Genomic DNA, 22069 nt, shown 5'->3' with positions numbered 1-22069 from the left:
GTGAAAGCATAGTACACTCAAAACAAGAAGGTCTTAAAAAGGGCCAGAGAGGGCTTCCCTGGTGGCACAGTGGTTGAGAGTCCGCCTGCCGATGCAGGCGACACGAGTTCGTGCCCCGGTCCGGGAGAATCCCACATGCCGCGGAGTGGCTGGGCCCGTGAGCCATGGCCAGTGGGCCTGCGCATCCGGAGCCTGTGCTCCACAACAGGTGAGGCCAAAGCAGTGAGAGGCCCGCGTACCAAAAAATAAAAAATAAATAAAAAATTAAAAAAAAAAAAAAAAAGGGCCAGAGAGAAAGGACAGATAATCTATAAAGAAACAACAATTAGGTTGAGGGGACCCTTCTCAAAGCAATGAAATCTAGAAAACAGGGAAAAAACACCTTCTGAGGATCAAGGGAAATAACTCTCAACCTAGAATTGTGTGCCACCAAAACTGTTTTTCAAGAAAACAGATGTTTTCCTGAAATGCGCATTAAGAGACATTTACAGACCAGCAAAACCTGATAAATTTTTGTCATTAAGAAATCTGTACTAAAGAAACTTCTAAAAGATGTTCTTTGGGGAAGAGATACAAGATGTAGATATAAAGTCTAAGATAGAAAAAGGAATAGTGAGCAAATAATATAATATTACTTAAATGCAAACAATCATTGAATAAAATCATAATCATTTAAAAAGTATAATGTATGGGGTTAAAGAAAAAGCTAAAATATAGAATGAGAATAGCATGTAAATCATAAGGGGTAGATTAAAATGGAAGCATTTTAAGGTGGCAGTATTATCATGGGGGAGCTAATATAAAAATTGTCAGAGGTGATGAAGGTAAATGTGCATGGTGAGGTAACTTGAGTGGTACCCTCTACAAGAATAGAAATAGAGTGTAAAAATTTCAAACCAGTAGCAAGGAAATGTGGAATAGACAAACCATAAGCCAAAAGGCAAGAAAGAAGGGGGGAAAGCACAGAAAAAGCAGAAAAAATTTTTTTAAAAAGGAAGATAGAAGATAGTAAAAAATTCCAAATATATCAATAATCCCAATCAATATAAAAGGAGTATACATGCCAGTTAAAAAGATAGAGATTGGGGCTTCCCTGGTGGCGCAGTTGTTGAGAGTCCGCCTGCCGATGCAGGGGACGCGGGTTCGTGCCCCGGTCCGGGAGGATCCCACATGCCACAAAGCGGCTGGGCCCGTGAGCCATGGCCATTGAGCCTGCGTGTCCGGAGCCTGTGCTCTGCAACGGGAGAGGCCACAGCAGTGAGAGGCCCGCGTACCACAAAAAAAAAAAAAAAAAAAAAAGGTAGAGATTGCCAGATTGCATTCTTTTTTAAAAAAATTCCAATAATGTACTATTTATAAGGGATATATCTGAAGCATAAGGTTACAGAAAGTTTGAAAGTAAAAAAGTAAAAGCATGGAAAAAGAAACATCAACAGATAAAAAGCAGGCATAGTTATACTCATGTCAGATAAAATAAACTTTAAGATTATAGGCATTATTAGGGATAGAGATCATAAATATAGTCAAACATATTATTCATGAATTCTATATTTGCAAATTTACCTACTCATTGATCTTTATTTTAACCCTAAAATAAATACTTGCAGTGCTTTGCAGTCATTTTCAGGCAGGCACAGAGTGACAAAAAATTTGAGTCACTCAACACACACATTCCCAGCTGAGGCTGAACAAGGTCATGCCCTGCCCTCCCGTTTTAGCTCATACTGTAAACAAGTATCCTTTTTGTTGTCTATTTAGTGCCGTGGTTTTTGTATTTTTGTGCTTTTTGTTGGTGATTTTGCTGTTTAAAATGGTCCCCAAGCATAATGCTGGTGTCTAGTGTTCCTCTGCGCAAGAAGGCTGTGGTGTGCCTTATTGAGAAAATGCATGGATTAGATAAGCTTCATTCAGGCATGAGTTATAGTGCTGTTGGCCACAAGTTCAACGTGGCCACAAGTTCAATGTTAATGAATAAACAATATATATTAAATAAGGTGCCTTTAGACAGAAGCACACATAAAACAAGATTACGTATTGATTAGCTGATGAAAATATTATAAGGAGAGGTTCGCAGGAAACTAGCCTTATATTTCCCCTAAGAGCAATGGTTCAATATTCATTAATTCAGTGTTTACCACAACTTTACAGACTATAGCTACAGAGAATAATGATAGAGAACTGTAGTTCAATTCACCAGGAAAATATGAAAATTCTAAATGTGTATATCTAATAAAATAGCCTCAAAACGTATAAAGCAAAAACTGCTGTAACTATAGGAAGAAACTGATAAAGCCACCATAACAGGAGGCACCTTTCTTAATTATTGACAGGTCAAGCAGATAGAAAATCAGAGATACAGAGGATTTGAAGAGAACAGTCAACAAGTTGAAGGTGAATTGATGGGTGTAGATAGTTTACATTTTCCTCAAACAAACATGGAACAGTTAAATAGTTTCTTACTATATACTAGGCCACAGAGCAAGCCTCAGAGATTTTGAAGAATCGTTATTACACAGATATTCTCCAACCAATTGGGTTAGAAGTGGATAGTAAAAGTTCAATAAAACTTTTGGAACATTTGGAAATTTAAAAACACACTTGGGTTTCCCTGGCGGTGCAGTGGTTAAGAATCTGCCTGCCAATTCAGGGGACACAGGTTCAAGCCCTGGTCTGGGAAGATCCCACATGCTGCAGAGCAACTGAGCCTGTGCGCCACAGCTACTGAGCCTGCACTCTAGAGCCCGTGCTCTCGAGCCCGTGAGCCACAACTACTGAAGCCTGTGCACCTAGAGCCCATGCTCTAGCAACAAGAGAAGCCACTACAATGAGAAGTCCATGCACCCCAACAAGGAGTAGCCCCCACTCACTGCAACTAGAGAAAGCCCACAAGCAGCAACGAAGACCCAATGCAGCCAAAAATATATAAATAAAATACATTAAAAAAACCCAAAAAACCCCCACATTTCTAAGTAGTTCAAGAGTCAAAAAAGAATCATAATGGAAATGTAAAAATACTTAGAGATGAATGATAAGGAAAGCACAAGGTATCAAAACTTAAACTTAAGAGATGCTAAGAAAGTAGAACTTAAAGGGAAACACAAAGTCTTAAGTGCTTATTTTAGAGAAGAGGGCAAAAAATTCATGAGCTGAATGTCCAGCCTGAAATTTTAGAAAAAGAAAACAAAATAAACCTAAAGAAGGTAGAAGAAAACAAATAATAAGTCTAAGGGTAGAGAATAATAAGCTAGAAAACAAAGATACAAAGTAATAAACCAGTGCTAGTACTAAAAAAAGATGTTAGCAATAAGCTAAAAAACCAAGATACAAAGATACAAAAAAAAAAAAAAAAAAACCTAAAAAAACTCCAAAAACAAAAGACAAAGAGATCAACAAAGACAAAAATTTAGTCTGAAAACACAGGTAAACTGGAACTCTGGAAAAACTGATAAAGAATAGACAGAGGCATGAATAAACAATATAAGGAATGAAAAAAGAATGTTAACTTTTACAATAGAGAGTTTAAAAGATAGTGAGTACTATAGTCCTTATTCCAATAATTTGAAAACTAACAAAATGGAAAAGTTCCTAGAAAAACATAACTTACCAAAGCACGTCAAGATGTATAGTCCTAGGAGCACTAAAAAAATTAATCAGCTTTAAAAATTTCCCTGCAAACACCAGACCAAGGTAGTTTTCAAACAAGTCCTGCAAAATTTCAGAGAACAGACCATTTCTATCTCCCAACTAATTCCACAGGGCCTTAAAACTGATACAACAACAAGAAAGGAAAATTATAAGCCAATCTAACTCTCAAACACAGATGCCAAAAGTCCTATATAAAACATTGGCAAATAGTAGTGTATAAAAAGATAACATTAATCCTTGAAATTCAAGGGTGGTTTAATTTGAGAAATTCTGTATGCTTTATTAATCACACTAACCAATTCAAGAAGAAAAACCATATGATTATCTTAACTGACACCAAAAAATTATTTGACAAAATTCAATCCCAGATTTTGATTAAAACAAAACAAAACCTAGAAATAAAAGGGGAGTTCCTTAACCTAATTAAGTAAATCTATTTAGCGATCTATTATCATATATTATTCTAAATGACCTTCCGTTTGACCAAGACAAGGATGCCCGCTATTACTGATTCTATTCAATTTTGTACTGGAGGTCTGAGGCTGTAAGACAAGAAATGAAAGGCATAACAACTGTAAAGGGAGAAACAAAACTGTCATTATTTGCAGGTGATATAATTCTTTACATGGAAAATCCGAAAGAATCTAAAGGTAAATTATTAGAAATAATGATGGTTTAGAGGGAAATGGTTAAAAAGAATAATAAAAGAAGACATCATTTAATTGCAACCAAAAAGTGTAAGATACCTAGGAATAAATTCCGTCAAAAGATGTGCAAGACCTTTTTGCAGAAAATCATAAAATTGTACCTAAAAATCTTAAAGGAGATCTAATTAGATTGAGTGATACATTGTGCTCATGGATAAGAAGACTCAATGTTGTAAAGATGTTATATTAGCCACAGATTGATCTATTGATGGAATGCAATTCTAATCCAAATCTTAGAAGGTGTTTTTTGTTTTCGTTTTTGCTTTTTTGTGTGTGTGGAAGTTGCCAAATTGATTCTAAAAAGTACATTTGAACATTTACAGTTAGGGCTCTTTGTCTTGTTTAAGAAACCCTTCCGTAGGTCAACATCAGAGATCTGTTCTACTATATCATCTTCTCAAATCTTACAAGTTTTGTCCTTCACACTTAAGTCCTCAGTCTGTCTGGAATTTTTTTGTTCATGGTATAGATTCACTTTTTCTCACATGGATACTCAGTTGTGCCAGCATTAGAGTCAAGAAAAAAAAAAAAAAAAGCCAAGAATAGTCAGGGCATTCCTAAAGGAAAAGAATTAGATGAGAGCACTTGCCTTACTAGATATAGGGCTTGTAGAAAGCTATATGTATAGCTTTGTACAAAAATATATAATATATATTTTTTGGTCACGCCGCGAGGCTTGCAGGACCTTAGTTCCCTGACCAGTGATCGAACCCAGGTCCTCGGCAGTGAGAGCTCAGAGTCCCAACCACTGAACCGCCAGGGAATTCCCTATAATATTTCAATACTATAATACTATAATAAAATTGTGTGGAATTGACACAGGGATATAGACAAAACGACCAGTGTAACAAAAGAGAGAGCTCAGAAACAGACCCAGGCACAAATGAAACGGTGATATATGTCTGAGGTCACATTGGAGACCTGTGGAGAAATAATGCTGGCACAACTGAGTATCCAGGTGAGAAAAAGTGAATCTATACCATGCACAAAAAAATTCCAGACAGACTGAAGACTTACGTGTGAAGAACAAAACTCGAAAGATTTGAGAAGATGATATAGTAGAATAGATCTCTGATGTTGACCTACGGAAGGGTTTCTTAAACAAGACAAAAGAGCCCTAGCTGTAAATGTTCATACATTTGACTTTATTAAAACTAAAATTGAGACCTCTGTTTTTTCAAAACACCATAAAGAAATCAAAAGTGAAAACAAAGGCCACAACTGGTAGAAGATATTCACCATACATACAGTGAACAATATTCAGAATGTATTAAGAATTCTTACATAGCAATAAGAACCCAACAGAAGGCAACCCAGCAGAAAAAAAAGGGCAGAAGACACAAGCATTAACTTGTAGAGGCAATAAACATGTGGGAAAGTAGCCTCAACATTATAATTAGGGAAGTGCAAATTAGCAATGAGATATCATTTATACCTATTGGATTGGCCAAAAATTAAGGCTGACAGTGGCAAGTGTTGGAAAGGACATGGACCAGCAAGGACCCATATACGCTGCTTGTATGAGTATAAATTGGTACAACCACCCTGGAAAACAGTCTAGCATTGTCTTCTAAAAACAGGTATATCCTTTGACCTAGCAACCCTACATCCAGTATACACAGCCTAGAGAAACTCTTGCCCATGTACTCAATATATAGTTTAAGCATATATACACATGGATAAACTTATTATAAAACAAAGAACAAGAGAATGAGAGAGAGGGCAAATACAAGATAATGGTAATGTCCTAGCTCTTGTGTTGTGTGGTAAGTTTGACTTAAAGAAATATATCTGTTAAATGTTCCTTTTAAATTAAATGACTTAAAATTGAAGGTTTTCATTAGGGGAAATTTACACTGACACAGCTACATGTGGTACAAATGTTCATTATCAGCCTGTTTCAAAGATTGTTGATTGGGTAATTTGATTTTTGGGGGCCAGTGGCTAATGAAATGCGTTTCATTTTGATAAGAATTGAAAAAGTCTTGCATACAAGTTCTTTATTTAGGGGTTAAGGACATGGTAAACCTGATATTCTATTTTAAACCTTTCTAGGAAGATTTAAAACATTCTATGGATGATCTCTTTCATGAAAAACTTGCAAATCCAATACAGATATCTGAAAATAAAATTTCCAAATCATGGCATGACACCATTAAAATATTTTTGTCATTTTCAAACAAGCACAATGATCTCTTTGGTATGTAAGTTATAGATTTTTTTTTTCTGGAATGAGGGCATTATAATGCTTTCTTGAATTTAAAATTCTTGCTTTTTTTTTTTTTCCCCTAAGCAGAAAAGATATCTAAATGGCAAAAGCCTGATTCAAAGTTGTGCTCTTCATAGCAGACATCATACCATGATTGGGAAGCATTCAGTGAGCGACATTAATGAAAAATAACTCAAAAAGAAGGCAGCATGAGCTAGAGACACAATTTCTGTTCAAGAGACTTTGTAGGATGTCGTCTCAGTATAGTAGAAAAGTCACCCCGAGCAGGTGAGCAATGACTATGACATATTTGGGTGAGCAGATATTTTGCTTAACAATTCAACAAACCAGGGATGAGTAGGAAGCAATACTTGGAAAACAGGTGGTACATAAATGAAGAAATGCTTGATATTTTTTGTCCTGTGAATTTCACAAGAGATTTCTGAAGTGTGGTAAAGCTCTTATTGCCATGTTGAAAAAACATTTTCCAAAGCTGCAATGGGACATGAAGAAATATTTTCCAGAGGGAAAAGAAACCAAGTGGACTAGAAATCCAGCCATCACTATCTCTCAGAATCAAACTTTCAACTTTCCAGAAGAAAATTTCAACTCCCCAGGTTTTGAGCATGGTGGGCAGGCCCCTGAGCATCAGAGAACAGTCATCAGTGAAAAAACTCTCTCCGTGATTTTAGAGTCCACGTTCAATCTGAATACACTGAACTGAATATCTGATGGAGCTCCCAGAACATGCTGCAATTTCAGACGTCCTTTGAGAGTTAGGATTTTCTAACTTAATGTAAATAAAGAGTAAAAACAGAAAGTGACAGGTTGAAAAACTACGTATGTTTCATGCTGTCACTGTCCTGGATATGAAGCCCTTGGTGTAAGATTGAAAATGAATTTCCTCTCAAAGATATAAAAATTTTATTATTATTAACCTTAAAGAATTAAATAATTATTTAAAACGTTGTGATGAATTTTTTTTTAATTTACCTAAAGTTGGCAATCTGTAATAAGTGGCCCAGAGAGAATGAAAATTTGAGGCCCACTGTCTATAAGGTCTGCTGGGCCCCTGCAGGATTCTGAGCCTTTTTTATCTTGGGTTATGCCAGATCCTTCCTTTGAGGAGACAGAGTGTTTCTGGTGGTTTGCGCATGACCTCTTTTCATGAAGAAATTTAAAGAGGAATCTGGAGAGAGTCAGGGTCTTGGGCACTAACCTCAGCATCTCCATTCTTAAACAGCAGACTTCGACTTTGCCCCAATCACTGTTGCTACTTCCGTCCCCTATAAAGGTAGCACGTGGTCCAGGCTGAGAAATGCAGACTTGGAGATCGTTGACCCTGGAGTTGGAAGGATCTGGGTTGGAATCCTGCCCACGTTTTCCAGGTGTTCGGCTTTAGGGAAGTGACTTTCCCACCCTGAGGCACTGTGTTTCCATCTGGAAACTTGGGTAATTCCCTCATCCTGGCACGGTGATTGTGAATCCTGAATGAGAAAATGTGAAAGCTCTCTGAGACCTGCAATGTGGAGCATACTGAAGTATCAACAGCTCCCATCTCTCCCACTGCCAAAAATCTTACCGATTGCATTCTCCCAGCAGAAGCCAAGCCCTGCTTGGTGCTGGAGGTGATAGAGGCTGGCGAGGCACACACGGGATGGGCGTCAGGGAAACCGTGAGGGGAAGGAGATAGTGGCTCCTCTCTAGTCAGGCTTCGCTCTCTATCCAGCCATCCTTTCCCCATCAGCCATTCATCTGTCTGTCCAACGACTGCCATTTACGCACCTGCGCCAGCAGCCTGCAAGCCCTCTGGTTCCGTGGAGTTACATCTCATCACAACGTTCTCGACACTTTCCTAAAGTCCTGACATTTGTGCTGAAGCCAGAGCTGTTTGTAGCGGCCAGAGTGCAGATCCATCTGGCCCGGTGGTCTGGCAGGGCCCTTCTGGTAGCTCCACGTGGACCCACAAGCCGTGGGAGCTAAAGAAAACTGGGCTGAGCCTCCAGGAAACCACAGAGGGAGTGTAAGAAATGTTGTCAGGGATTGGAAAAACCAAACCCACCCAAGTCGTGGGCTTCCTCCATCCAGTCAGACAGACTCATGTAGACACAGGGCAGGTGCTGAGGAGGCAGACAGACCACGGCCACGACTGGACCGGACTCTGTGATCTAGCAAAAGGGATGCCATCTCAGTCAGACTTAGGGAGAGGCAGGTTTCCAGAATAGCCCTGCCAAGTTTAGGAAACAGGCAGACTTTTCATCCTGGCTCCTCCTGCGTCCCCATGTCCAGACGTTTGCTTGGTGACACCATGGTAACTATGATGCCACAATAGAACATTCTTCCCAACGTGGTAGCAGGAATCCCTCTGTTGAGCTCTGGTGTAAGGTCAGGGTGAGTTCATTTCTCCTTTAGCAGGAGCAGTTCACGGAAGAACTCTGAGAACCACTCTGACGACAAGAAACACTTGGTGTCATGAGCAGAACATGGTGACTGAGGACGGCATGCACGGGTTCCTTGGGCTCTTGTGCATTGTCTGAGGTGAGGGTAGGCCTGGTGGTGGGGCTGATGGAGGAGCACGCCTGGGCTTTGAATTCCAGCTCCACCACTTGGCAGCTGTGTGGCCTTGGGTGGGATTCTCAATGTCTCTGAGTATCAGTTTCTGAATCTGTAAAATAGGAATGATGATAGTGTCCACCTCACAGGGTGATTGTGTGAATGAACTGAGTGACATGCTGGGGCAGTTACTATGTGAAAGGATAAGCTGTCACCAATTAGAAGAAATTCCAGTAGAGTTTAGTAGGAGGGGCAAAATCAGGGTAGGCTTTCACGGAACACCTGCTTTTTGCTTTCAGCAGCATTTTACAGCTACAGAGTTAAGGCTAGGGTTGAATTCCACGCGTCAAAAGATGACCCTGGGGGCTTCCCTGGTGGCGCAGCGGTTGAGAGTCCACTTGCCGATGCAGGGGACACGGGTTCATGCTCCGGTCTGGGAGGATCCCACCTGCCGCGGAGCGGCTGGGCCCGTGAGCCATGGCCGCTGAGCCTGTGCGTCCGGAGCCTGTGCTCTGCAACGGGAGAGGCCACGGCAGTGAGAGGCCCGCGTACCGCAAAAAAAAAAAAAAAAAAAAAAAAGAAATATGACCCTTTTCTGAGACCCAGCTCTGTGGGAAAGCCGGAGGCCCTGGATTGCGGATTGTGGAGAAAACTGACCGGCATGGCCACCTTCTCTTGCTGAGCCGTCTTACGCGTCGCCGGCTGAAGAGCGGGGCTGGGCAGCTGGTTCCTGCCTCTTTACGGCACGGACCCAAAAAATAGGGATGTTTCCCATGTCTTGTAAGTTTTGTCAGTGGAAAGGAATAGAGGCAGGGACTCTGACGCTGGGGGAAAATCACCACCTTGGGGAGGAGAGGAAAAGCCCATGCGTTTGGCTGTTCTGTGTTCACAGCTGCCCGTGGTGTCTGCTGCGGCTCTCTCTGGGGATGGAAGTGACGAGAGGGACGCTCTTGGTGCTGCTCTACGTTTCCCATGCTTCGGCCAGTGAGTGTGCTTCTCTGTTCCTTCCCCACTTTAGCTGATCGTGTGACATGGCAGGGGGAATCATCCCGGAAGAGAAAATGGTCCTTAATGTCCAGAGAGGGACTCAGGGGGTAGGTGATTCATGGCATTTTGCTCTGGGCAGCTTGCGTTGGTGGTGGGAACCAGGGACAGAGTGGGATGTGTGGCGTGGATATAGGAAACTGTGGCTTCAGCAGCCTGATGTCGGGCGTAGTCCTTGGTGAGAGTACAGTTAGGGAGACAAGCCTTAGGCTATGGAGAGGCCCCCTGTGCAGAGGGGATTGGCGTGAGGCCTGCCTCCCCACTCACAGCCCTGCCCTGCTCTTCCGGAGGCACATTCCCTGCGCTCCGTCAGGTGGCAGACATCCGTTCTGAGCCGGGGTGGGGGCCCAAGGTGCGTCTTATGCACTTGGCAACCGGTCCTTCCCTGTGTTTCTACTTCAGTATTGTTCCGATGAAGCCCTTTATCCTCAAACCTTATTGTTACCTCTAAACTGACCCCCGATTGCAGGGCCCGGCCCGGGAATAGGGAGGTGGCTGAGAGGCTGCCTGGCCTCAGTTGGCAGAAGTGGCAGCTGCAGTCCCCTCCCCGACCCCCAGGTTGTCCAGGACTAAAATTCCGGCCTGGAAAGGGGAGATGGAGTGGGGCACCTGACTAAAGCAGGCTCTGCCCCACCTTCTGCCACCCCAGCTGGCTCTCTCCTGTCTTCCTGGAGTTAGATGGGGGAGAGGAGAGGCTTCCCGTGCACGCACACGCACGCATACACACGCCAGGAGGACCGTCCCACCTTCCAGGCCTCCTCCGTCTCCTTGCAGCCCAAGGAGACAAAACACAGACAGGGCCTCTCTCCTCTCTTAAAAAGCCTTAGGCAAGGGACCCGGGGCAAACAATTCATCTCTGAGGCAGATTTCCTCATTATATCCTGGCTGTTCAAGAGTTTTATAAGGACAAGTGAATCAGCCAGCTAGAGCTTTGAAAAAGCAAAAGTTATCACAAACCTGTAGGTTCTTCGTGCATTAGGAAAAGTTGGTTAGTGCCTCGTTCACTACAGATTGCCAATGTCCTGTGGAAAAAAAAAACGGAATTCTTGTCTCTGGTGATCCTGAAGCACTTGGTGGCCTTACAGACATCATGTTGCTAACAACCAGCTCTTGTCACTGTTTCTGCAAAGACTCCAAGTGTCAACTCATAGAGATGTTTGATCACATGATGCCCTAGAATGGAGAGGTCTGCTGTGGTCTTTTAAAGACTATACTGAATGTTCAGTCAACTTCAGCGTCATGGTTTGGAAACTCTCTGTCATTGATGTGCACCTCAGAGGTCACCTCCTGGGGGAAGCCCTCCCAGACTTCATGTTCTGGGCAGAATTCATGCCCCTTCCTCTGTATACTCCGGGCACTGTCCCTTGTGTCACAAGTCTCTCTGAATGCTGCCACTCTCCAATGTGTCTGTCTCCCTTGTGCACTGTGACCTTCCCTGGGGCGGGGACAGGATCCCGAAATCCTTCCCTGCCGGCCCAGCCCCTAACTCAGCAGGGCTGCATGTGCGGTTGGATGAATGGCTGAAAAAGAAGCCACCAATGACCTGACTTTTTCAGCTGGTGCTACCCACCATGTGACACACAGAACCCAGGGCCACCGATTTAGAGGAAAAGCACTGGGTACTCATGCAGTGGCTACCAGAGCAGTGGTTTACATGGGGAAAAGATGGAATTGTCCCCTGGGCTTAGCATTATCAGTCATGGGGACACAACACTCCTCTTGTGAGAGGTGTGTGTTACCCCACCTCTCATAAAAGGAAACTGAGGCCCAGACAGAGGAGTGGCTCTCCCCAAGTCTCAACACATAGGGGCCAACTGCACTTGGGACACTGTGTCCAGGGACTTCCTGAAACACTAGTGGTTCTCAACCCCAAGTACACATTCGAATATACCCTGGGGAGCTTTTGGAAAACATTAATGCCCGGGCCTCATCTCCAGGGGTCCGGGAGGGGCCGGGCAGCAGGCGGATGAAATGTTCAGTCAGCTTGAGAATCCCTATACTCCACTCTGCATAGGCGAGGATGAGATGGGCACCCCTGGTCCACTAAGGAGGCCAGGCACGGGGACTCATCGGGACAGGGCACATGGACTAGGGAGGGAGACCCACCAAGGGCCTTTTATGGGGAAGAAGACCCACTAGGAAAATAAAAGTGGGTGGTAGAGTTAGTGGTGACCAGGACAGAGAGCCAGAAAAAGTGGGGAACCAGCGGAAGTGCGAGCGGGTCCTGGGGTCTGGTGCAGGGGCGGCAGCCCCAGGCCTCCAGCTCTTTGCCCCAGCAGTGAGGCCCCCGCACAACCCCCTGCAGCTTGCGGCATCCAGAAAAGCAACACTGTGGAAACTTCCGAGGAGGGTTTGGTCGAAGACGAGGAGTTCCCATGGGTGGTGTCGCTGCAGGATGTCCAGTACACCCACCTGGCTTTCGGCAGCATCCTCAGTGAGTTCTGGATCCTCAGCATCGCATCCGCCTTTCAAAACAGGCCAGTACCCCTCCTTTGGAGTCTACACAGCCCACCGAGGTGGAGTGGGGGGGCTCTGTTTCCTGCTCAGCTTGGGGAGGCCTGGAAGGTGGATGCCCAGTGACAGGGCAACAGGGCTTTTTACCAGCGCAGTGCTCACTGTGAGTTTGGGGCTCCTGAAGTCACCAGTTGCCAAGGTTGGCGCAGTCTGTGTCTCCTCTGCTGTGAGGACTGCCAGCTGCACAACTGCAAAGTGAAACGATTGTGTCTCCATCTTCTACAGGAAGGATATTTGTTCCCATTTTATTACAATCACAAAGGCACTGACTCTTTTATTTTTAGACACTTAAAAAAAAATTTTTTTTAAACAGCTCTATTGGAGAGGCACTGACTCTTGATACTAGAGGTTCCTATTGCTTATCTTGTTAACTGAATTGATAGGAGCCCTTACCTTAACACACTTACCTCAGGCCTTAACAATGTGACTGCCACAAACACAGGCACGTAGAGAAAAGACTTGAAGGAAATACGCAAACACTGGACGAGTGCCCATCTCTGGATGCTCAGAATGCATGTGATTTGTTTTCTTCTTTGAACTTCTCTGTAGTCTCCAAATTTTTTTACAGTAAATGGGCATTCTCTTAAACCAGAAAAAGAAAAAAAGCCTATACATGCTATTAAAGGAATAACTTTTTTTGATAAAACGTCTCACTTTCTGACCCAATGATTTCACTTCTGGGTGCCAACACTAAGGAAGTCATTTCAGCCACCGGAAAAGTTCTATGCACAAGTTGTTCATAGGATGATTAATTACACACAAAACACTGGAAGTGTGATGTCTGATTATCATGGATAAGTAAATTATGATATAGTTACTATTTTATAGTTTATAATACATTATCTATGATACATAGTATATAACTTCTATATATAATTACATATAGATCCATCTATTCAATATATTATATAGATATATATGTGATATATACTATATATAGTATATATTATACAGTATATAATATATATAGTATACATACTATATTATATTATAATTTATAATATATAGTATATTATATAATTTATAGTATATATACTATATATTATATACTATTTATACATTATATATTATATATACACATATAGAGTGTGGGGAGAGAGAATATAATTACTATAACTGGCCAAATACATTATAGTGTAAACCCTTGATGAGATATTGTACAATTGCTGAATTTTTTAACATATGATTTGTATTATTAAATTAAAAATACATGTATTTAAATGAAAATACATGTAATACTGTGATGTTCATGAGGAATCAAAGGGTGTATAATGAAAATCAGCTCCTCCCCTTCCCTGCCCTTCAGTCATCATTTCCCTCCCTTGAGCCACTTCTGTCACCAGTTTCTTGGGTGTTCTTCCTGAAACACTCCATGCACTCATGGATATCTACATACCTATAGGTCTATCTATATTGACTCATATCTATTGACAGAGAGAAAATTTTCTTTCTCCCCTGTATTAATCTGCTGGGGCTGCCACAATGAAATACTACAGACAGGGTGGCTTAGACAATAGAAATTTATTTCTTACCGTTCCAGAGGCCTGGAAGTCCAAGATCAAGGTGTCAGCAGGGTTGGTTTCTCCCAAGGACACTCCTTGGCGTGTGGACGGCCACCTTCTCCTTGTGTTCTCCTGTGGCCTTTCCTCTGTGTGCACACATTCTTGCTGTCTCTTCTTCTTCTTATAAGGACACCAGTCCTGTTAGATTAGGGCCCCACCCTATGGACTCATTTAACCTTAATTACATCCTTAAAGGCCCTATCTCCCAACACATTCACACTGGGGGTTAGGGCTTCACCTATGAATATGGGGGGACACAATTCAGTCCATAACACCCACCAACACAATTAGTAACACACCATATACATTATTCCACTCTTAGCTTTTTTCACTCTGTCATGAATGTTGGGTGATCCTTTCTTATCAATACATAGAAAGTTACCTCATTATATGCACCAGTTAGCTGCCCAGTATCCCATATGGATGTACCATAACTACACAGTCCTCTAATAATGGAAATTTGGGTTGTTTCCAATCTTTCACTAGTAGCAAAAAATGCTGCAGTAGATATACTTGTACACACATTATTTCACATACATGGAAGTACACTGTTGCACGAATAACCTAAGAGTGGAAAAACTGGACTAAATCTTGATAGCTGTTGCCAACCAGCCTTCCAGAGAGGTTCTGTTTTCTATGTAGTGTTTTCATTACTGCTATTTTCTCTTTGGTCTGCTGTTTTGTTTTTGATTTCCTCTCTGACTCTGGGTTTTATTAAAGACCACTTAAAAATATCCAGGTAATAGGGTGTTTTGTTTTGTATTTTAACATGATTTGAGTTAGACTGCATGGTGATCTATTAAGGAATTTGTTGATGTTATCTTTGGGGTCTACTATGTGGTCCGTACGAACATTTTCCACAGGTAAATTAAAGAGCTCATTTTCTGTCCTTGGAGTACAATTTAATATATAAAATTAGGGCAGGGAGTCTACTTGACCTATCCTAGGCTGACTGAGGTGAATTACAAATTTCTGGCTTTTCCTCCTCCTATTTCCTGGAATTTAATTCATGAACATTGTATCACTTGCTGCAGGTATTTATAAATGAACTCTTCACTGTAGACTGAATTCCTTATCATCATGAAAGGCCTTTCTTTGTCTTGTTGCATGCTCTTCTGCTCTGGTGTTCAGAATGAAGCTCCTGCTTTTTGTTTTTATTTTGGACTCTTCTGTTTTTATTGCTTGCTGTTTTTCTCTTCATTATATGGCTTTGTTTTGTACGTCTCTTCTGACAAATTTGGAAAGTTTGAAGTTGTGTTCTCGTGGTCATCTTAGAATTATAATTTCATGGAAGACACACAAATCTTCTGTTTCTCTCTGGATAGTCCTCTCTAGATTCTACTGTGGCTGATGCCAGAATTCCTGTCTTTTCACTTCTTCCCTCATTCTTCATGACCACACAATTTTAATAGCTTATTTATGTACTTTAATGTTTACCTTGATTCATACATATATATATTTGTACACCCATTATTTCATATATTAGCTATAAATAAATAATAGTTTAGACTTCCATAAAAGATGGGAAAATTGGTGTATATACCTACCTCTGCCGGTTTACATCACTACTCCTATCTATCACTTTAAAAGTTTCTCTTTTAATTTTAGACCCATATTATAACGAATTCCACACTTACTGACCATCACTTTGCTGGATTTTTTCCATTCAACACTAGAATTGGTTAAAATTTGTCTTCAAGTAGTTTTTTTTTTTTTTTTTGGCCACGTTGCACAGCATGTGGGATCTTAGTTCCCTGACCAGGAATTGAACGTGTGCCCCCTGCAGTGGAAGTGCAGAGTCCTAACTACTGGACTGCCAGGGAAGTCCCTCCAAGTAGTTTCTTAAAGGGCTCCCAAGAACCATATTTCCTCGAGTTTTACATATTCAGAAATGTGCTGCCCTGCTTCCGTTTGAAGACTTAACAGGCTTCTCACCCCCACCGCACCTCAGCTTCTCGTATTAAATCTTGCTGTGGAGGAGTCTGAAGCCATTCTGATTTCTTCCTCTGTAGGTGGGAGATCACACATCCCAGTATTCCCCGGGAGAGGCCTGGTTTACACCTGTTATCCTATTGTTAGCATCCCCTTTCACTCCCACAAGTCCCCCAGCTTAGACAATAAATCAGAGGACAAACTTAAGATGACTTAATCTGTTTTGTGTGGATGCCCAAGGATTCCTTCTTTGTCACTGAAGTCCAGCAACTTTACTAGCCATGCTGGATCTCTCCCATTTGCCCCTCCAGACCCATTCTCTACTCTTTTCCATTCTGCTGGGTGCCAGGAGGCTGACCTGTGTGGGTTACACCAATGGGTGCTCTTGCCTTCTGGGCTCCAGTTGGGTTTGGCCAAAGGGAGCACTGGGAAGAGATCAGAGGGAGGAAGGAAGTGACGTCAGGTATTCCCCTGATAGGTACTGCAGACTGGATGCCTCCTCCAGCCAAGGGACCCACTCCCCATAGCTCTGTCTGACCACTCCCTCCCACCAACACCCTGTTGTTACCTCAGCAGAAAGCTGCATATGCCACCCGGAACCCAGCATACTGCACTAGTCTCTGTGATTTCCCTACGTCCTGCGAGACCTTTGTAAAGAGTCCCTTTATTAAACTTTCCTCAGTTTACCTTATTTGAGTGTGTCATCTGTTTCCGGCCGGGAGCTGACAAGGGTATGTCTCAGTGTTGAGCATTCTGTATTGAGTTTTCCCTAGGATATGCAGTACGCTTCCACACTGTAGACACAAGTCTTATTTCTGGAAAACTTTCTTGGCTTCTCAAGATTACCTTGCTCTCTCTCCAGGAAGGACGCTGTTGCTATAGTTGGTATAGCTAAGATGGATGCAAAACTGATCGCTCACAAAGAATATCCAGTGAACACCATCATCATCCATGAGGACTTTGATAATAAAACAATGAAAAATAACATAGCCCTCCTAAAGACAGACACGGCGATGCAGTTCAACAACCTGGTCCGGCCCATCTGCTTCCTCGGCAGAAAGTTGCATATGCTACCAGCCTTGCAGAACTGCTGGGTGGCAGGATGGAATCCCACATCTGCAGTTAATGCCTTTCTTCTCCTAGAGAAGGCTGTGTGTGTGCTAGCAGTGGGGGTGACTGGGATGAACCATTCTGGGGCTTAGCTCAATAACTCAGGTGGCCTGAGGTTCTAGAGTTGGGCTGGAACCCTCACTTAATCCGTCAAGATTCCCAGCGCTTGCCCTCTTGAGGCCATTCTTATGTCTGGTCCTTTTTCTTCTATTCCTACACCAAAATTGGAAGTACTTGGGCAGCAAGCAGCCTGAAATGAGTGCAAGGTTACCAAAGGGCCAGGGGACATTATTCCCTGAACCAGAGCTGACAGTCCTCTTGTATGAGCCATCCTTGTTTTCTTTTATTTTTGGGAAACAAACAAGGAAATGCATTCATTCTCTGTAGATGTGGAGGAAGGGTGAACATTTTCTCTGCCTATTTTCACATTCAAGTTCAAAGCAAAGGTAGTTTTCAGTAAAAACTGAGACACAGGTTCGGATTTCTGTGAGGAAAAGGGGGTTTATCAGAACATTTCCTACTCACTCCCATCTGGATATGTGAGTTGTAGTTGCGTTGACTCGGGGGATGTCTTCTTGTGAATAATTCTCGGGCCCTCTGTTGTCCAGACAGGAAATCACATGACGATGAGTATCCTGAGGAAAATCTCCGTGAAGGACATCGACTTGTGTCCCTTAAACAAAACCGAGAAAACAGGATGTGGCAATCACATAGAGATGGAAACTGATGCCGTCTGCTTGGTAAGAACGTGGTGGAACAGAAGCTACAGGCTGAGAGTAAGCAGTGGTCACTTCATGGGGAGCCTCAGGACTCCCCCTCGCTGGACTGTGAGCTCCGTGAGGGCAGGGACCGTCACCTGGGATTCATGGGCGTCTCCAGGGTGAACAGCACTTGGCAGGTAGCAAGTGCTCAATAACAATCTGCCGAATGGACTAACCAGTCACCATTTTCAGTGTGACATGACAAAGCATGGCTAAGCCACATGTTTTTTCATTAGCTAAAAGTTTGAAAGAGTGAGTCCAAACCACACGTGCAGATATACGCTGAGCACGCCTACAACGCGGGCTCGCTGTATTCGGCTTCTTTGGAACCCAGCCTGATGCTATTGTTCATCAATTACTGGGTTTCTTTTTCCCTGTAAGAAGCCCTGCCCTCTAGCTGAATGTGGGCTGTCCAGGTGTGGCTGTCCTACTGCCTCAGGAAATTGTGCAGAATTCACAAACACCTGTCCAGGCCCCCTCATATCTGTATCTGGAAAAAGTGTGGCTTACCAGGGCCACACAGTTAATAGATCTTAAAGGCGAGAACTCAGGTCTGCCAGATTTCCAGGCAGAGTTTCCCTCCTCTACTCTAAAATTGTCGAAGACACTGATCAACCACTTTTCTTGAAGTAACCTTCAGGATTCCCTGATGGGGAAATTTTTTTTTCCAGAGGATCTAGGGAAAGTTTTTTTAGAGAAAAAGGAAAAAATACATATGTGTGGACAGTTCTTTCTCAAAGTCATTTTATTGCAAAAGCATGAGGGACTGCCTTTCATCAGGAAATAAGTTTGCCCTTCTAAAGTTGGCTCAACATTTATCAAGTGCCTACATTGTCCTGGGCCCTCTTCCAGGCGGAGGACTGTAGAAGCTTCTTAAATTAGAGAATGTGTTAAAATACAGTAGAAGACGTAGCTACTTAACAAAATCCTGCCATCAGCCACTCCATCAACCTAGTACCACACTTCATCAAATCCAGGATGCTGTCAGGTGCAGAATGCACCATTATTTTATGTAACACTGAGAAAGTAAAAACGCTGCCACTGAAACTCTGGAATCTACTGATTAAAAGACACATCCCATTTCAAAGATGCTAACTTTTAAGAGCATCTTAAATTCACTGGAATATGGTAAGCTGCTTACCCTCTAAATGATCACCCCTTTAAACCATCCACAAAGGTCAGATTGGTTTTTAACTGTAGCACACCTGTAGACAGTCCTTTGTTTTTTAAGAGAATTGTGCTTGCAAAAAAAAAAAAAAGTTGCCTTGTCTACCTAGGATCCTTCCTAGGAAATGTGTTCTAGTGTCCAGAGGTCCTCAAAGCCACACTTCTCACATGTAGAATAAGTTACCCAGGTTCAGTGTCTGCCCTAACGGGTCCTCAGAAACCCAGCAAAAGTAGAATAGCTCTGAACTCACCCCTCCTTTGTTCCCACAACTGTTAGGGCTCTTGCTGGATGTCAAGGTTGAGGATCACGCAATGAAAGGGGGTCGCTCCCCTGGGAGATGAGGTGGGGCTGGAGCGCCTGGTGCTTTTTGTCTCCATTGCTTGAGCTTCAGAAGTCTCGGCCTTACACGTCACGGGGAATAGAAACAGCAGCTTATTCTACACCCGAGTGGAACAGCAACTTGCAAAACCACACAATAGCCAGGGATGTTGACCGCACAGTCATTTGTCAAAACTATTTGTCCTGAATGGCATTCTTTTTCTTCCTCAAGCTGTAAAAGCACAGTTAAAGCAAATTGGGAGTGGGACTGGTGAACGGTGGGGAGACCACTCCATCCTTGGCCAGAGAGCCTCTGGGCCCCAGGAAGACACAATGAGGTGCAGATGAGAGCCAGTTCACCAGTCCTAGGAGGACCAGCCAGAGCTTAGGGATGAAATCTCCACCCTCTGCTGTTTGGCAGCATGGGATGCAAACAGTAGAATGTGAAAAACTGAAAAAAATCAAAGAGTTCCACAATCAAGCACCCCCTTCCATCTAATGAGAAGCACAGAGCAAAGTCTGGAATGTCATCCTCGTGTGTGTGCAGCTGTGGGACAACCAGGGCATTATGGCAGCTTTGCAGAGCATGCCTCCCATGGCCCTGCTTGCAGAAGTGTTTTTTGCTTCTCCCATTTGCCTGCATTTCTGTTCTGGTGTGGCCTCCTCAGAAAAAGGAGGGTTTAGTGAAAGAGGCTGCATGTGTGTAGGAACCCAAGAAAGCTCAAACACCCAGGGCTGGGAATGGGCAGGGACTGAGGTGACCACTGTTTTGCCTCTTGAATTCTCACTGTTGAGTCTGTTCAGATTGTTTCCCATTGTCAGCTGCAAGCCCCCTCCCTCCATGCCTCAGTCCACACAGTGAGAGCAAACTGTGATCACCCAACCTGTCTTGCCTGGCAGGTCACATAGGTCAAAGGTGGCTGGCCAGCCTTTGATGATAAACTCCCTCTTGGATCAAGATGGACCACAGGCTGGTGCTGGGGGACAGGTATTCCTTTAAGAGGAGGCCTGGGGGCAGGGGGTAGGGTGGAGGACAGGTAAGGTAAATTATACCTAGTAGCTGTCCTGTTGCTTTTCCCACATTTCTCAGTTTTTCACATTAAAAATGATGGCCTTTTCTGCACAGCAGGGTAATAGCAGCTAATTGTTAACTGAGTGCATCCCGTATGTCAGGCACTGTGCCAGCTGCTCTGCCGGTGTTACAGGCACTAACCGTGTCCGCACTTTAGCTCAGAGAATTAGCTAACCTGTTAGGGTCACATGTCCAGCCAAGTGTGCTGGGCTTCTACCCACTCACCTGAAGGGAGATAAGGTCTGTGTGGCAGAACTCCCGGGGCCCAGAGGACTGCTCCTGAGAGGTGCACTGGCAGGCAGCTGCCAGGTTGGAAAAGCTGTGAACCCAGCCCGGCAACGTGTGCTTCCTGCAAGTCTGACTGACCCTAGCAGGACTGTGGGTAGGTGCAAGCAGCTTAAACGAAGGATGGAAACAAAATAGGGAAGAGAAGGAAAAACGGGAGCATTCCAGGCCAGAAAGGAACAAAATAACATTTGAGGAGTGAGAAACCAAAAGAGAGGGAGGATTTATTCAAAGTACTGGAAAGGGGCAAGAAAATGAAATGGGATCCAGGAAGCTACAGGCAAACTGCGGGAGCCTACAGATAATTTGTATAATGAAAGGAGAAGTCATCTTGTTGGAATTTGTGGTGGAGGTGGCCTAGATTGGAGATATTATCCTATAACTTGCCCCGTTTCCAGTGAGAACCAGTGAGAACCAGTGAGAACCAGTGTAAAACTTTCCTAGAACAGATAGTAAATTGCACAGGGACATATTAAAAAAGAAAACAAGCTTTTCTAAGACCTGAAGCTTTCTGTCCTTTGTCACAGGGGGACCCAGGAAACCCAATGATGTGTGAGCTGAAGGAATTGAATCTGTGGGTGCTGAGAGGAATCCTGTCTCAAGGTGGTGAGAAATGCCCTGGCCTGTTCCTGTACATCAAGGTGGAAGACTACAGCAACTGGATCACATCCAAGACCAAGAAGACCAGCCCTCCCCTGTCTTCCTTCCACCACTGGAAAAACCTGATTCCTTTCCCCAGCCATTCATCATGTGATACTGTGACACAGAAAACACATGCTGGGCTGAGCCAGGTTGGACGGTCCCAACCACACTTCCACGGACAAAAAAGGGCCACCATGCATTCATGGTCACAAATGGCAAATGGCACTCCAGTGAGTCTAGACTTTAGGGAAAAGGATCTGAGGGAGTCAGACAAGTCTGAGGTGGCCATCCAACCCACGTACTATGATGACTACGGTGGGGAGGTTGGGGAGGGCAGGTCTCTATCGGGCCAGAACAGGTTACATCAGCCCCAAGAAATTATCTTATTTTTCTTTGTGCTTGTTTTCTTTGGTAATGGTATCTTAGTCTAGGAGCTAACCTTCCAAATGGAAGAGTAAGCTCAGAATGCTGAGTGCCAGGCATTCACCACGCTGCTTTGGTGTCTCTTTTTGAGAGTTGCACAGCTGGGCTGCCACGGACAGGCCCA

At 43.4% G+C, this 22069-nt stretch overlaps 1 protein-coding gene across 1 annotated transcript; it reads left to right on the top strand.

Annotated features, from left to right (window-relative positions):
• The first annotated feature begins 9979 nt into the window (after nt 1-9979).
• PRSS54 (serine protease 54) lies at nt 9980-21953 on the top strand. Its single transcript, XM_032614812.1, is given in 6 exon segments — nt 9980-10048; nt 10050-10098; nt 12464-12635; nt 17029-17287; nt 17885-18016; nt 21408-21953. Coding segments are annotated over 6 exon segments (1227 nt in total).
• The last annotated feature ends 116 nt before the right edge of the window (nt 21954-22069 follow it).

Source organism: Phocoena sinus, chromosome 19 (genome assembly GCF_008692025.1).
Source record: "Phocoena sinus isolate mPhoSin1 chromosome 19, mPhoSin1.pri, whole genome shotgun sequence".
NCBI classification, from domain to species: domain Eukaryota; kingdom Metazoa; phylum Chordata; class Mammalia; order Artiodactyla; family Phocoenidae; genus Phocoena; species Phocoena sinus.
This window is presented reverse-complemented; position numbering and strand designations above follow the sequence as displayed.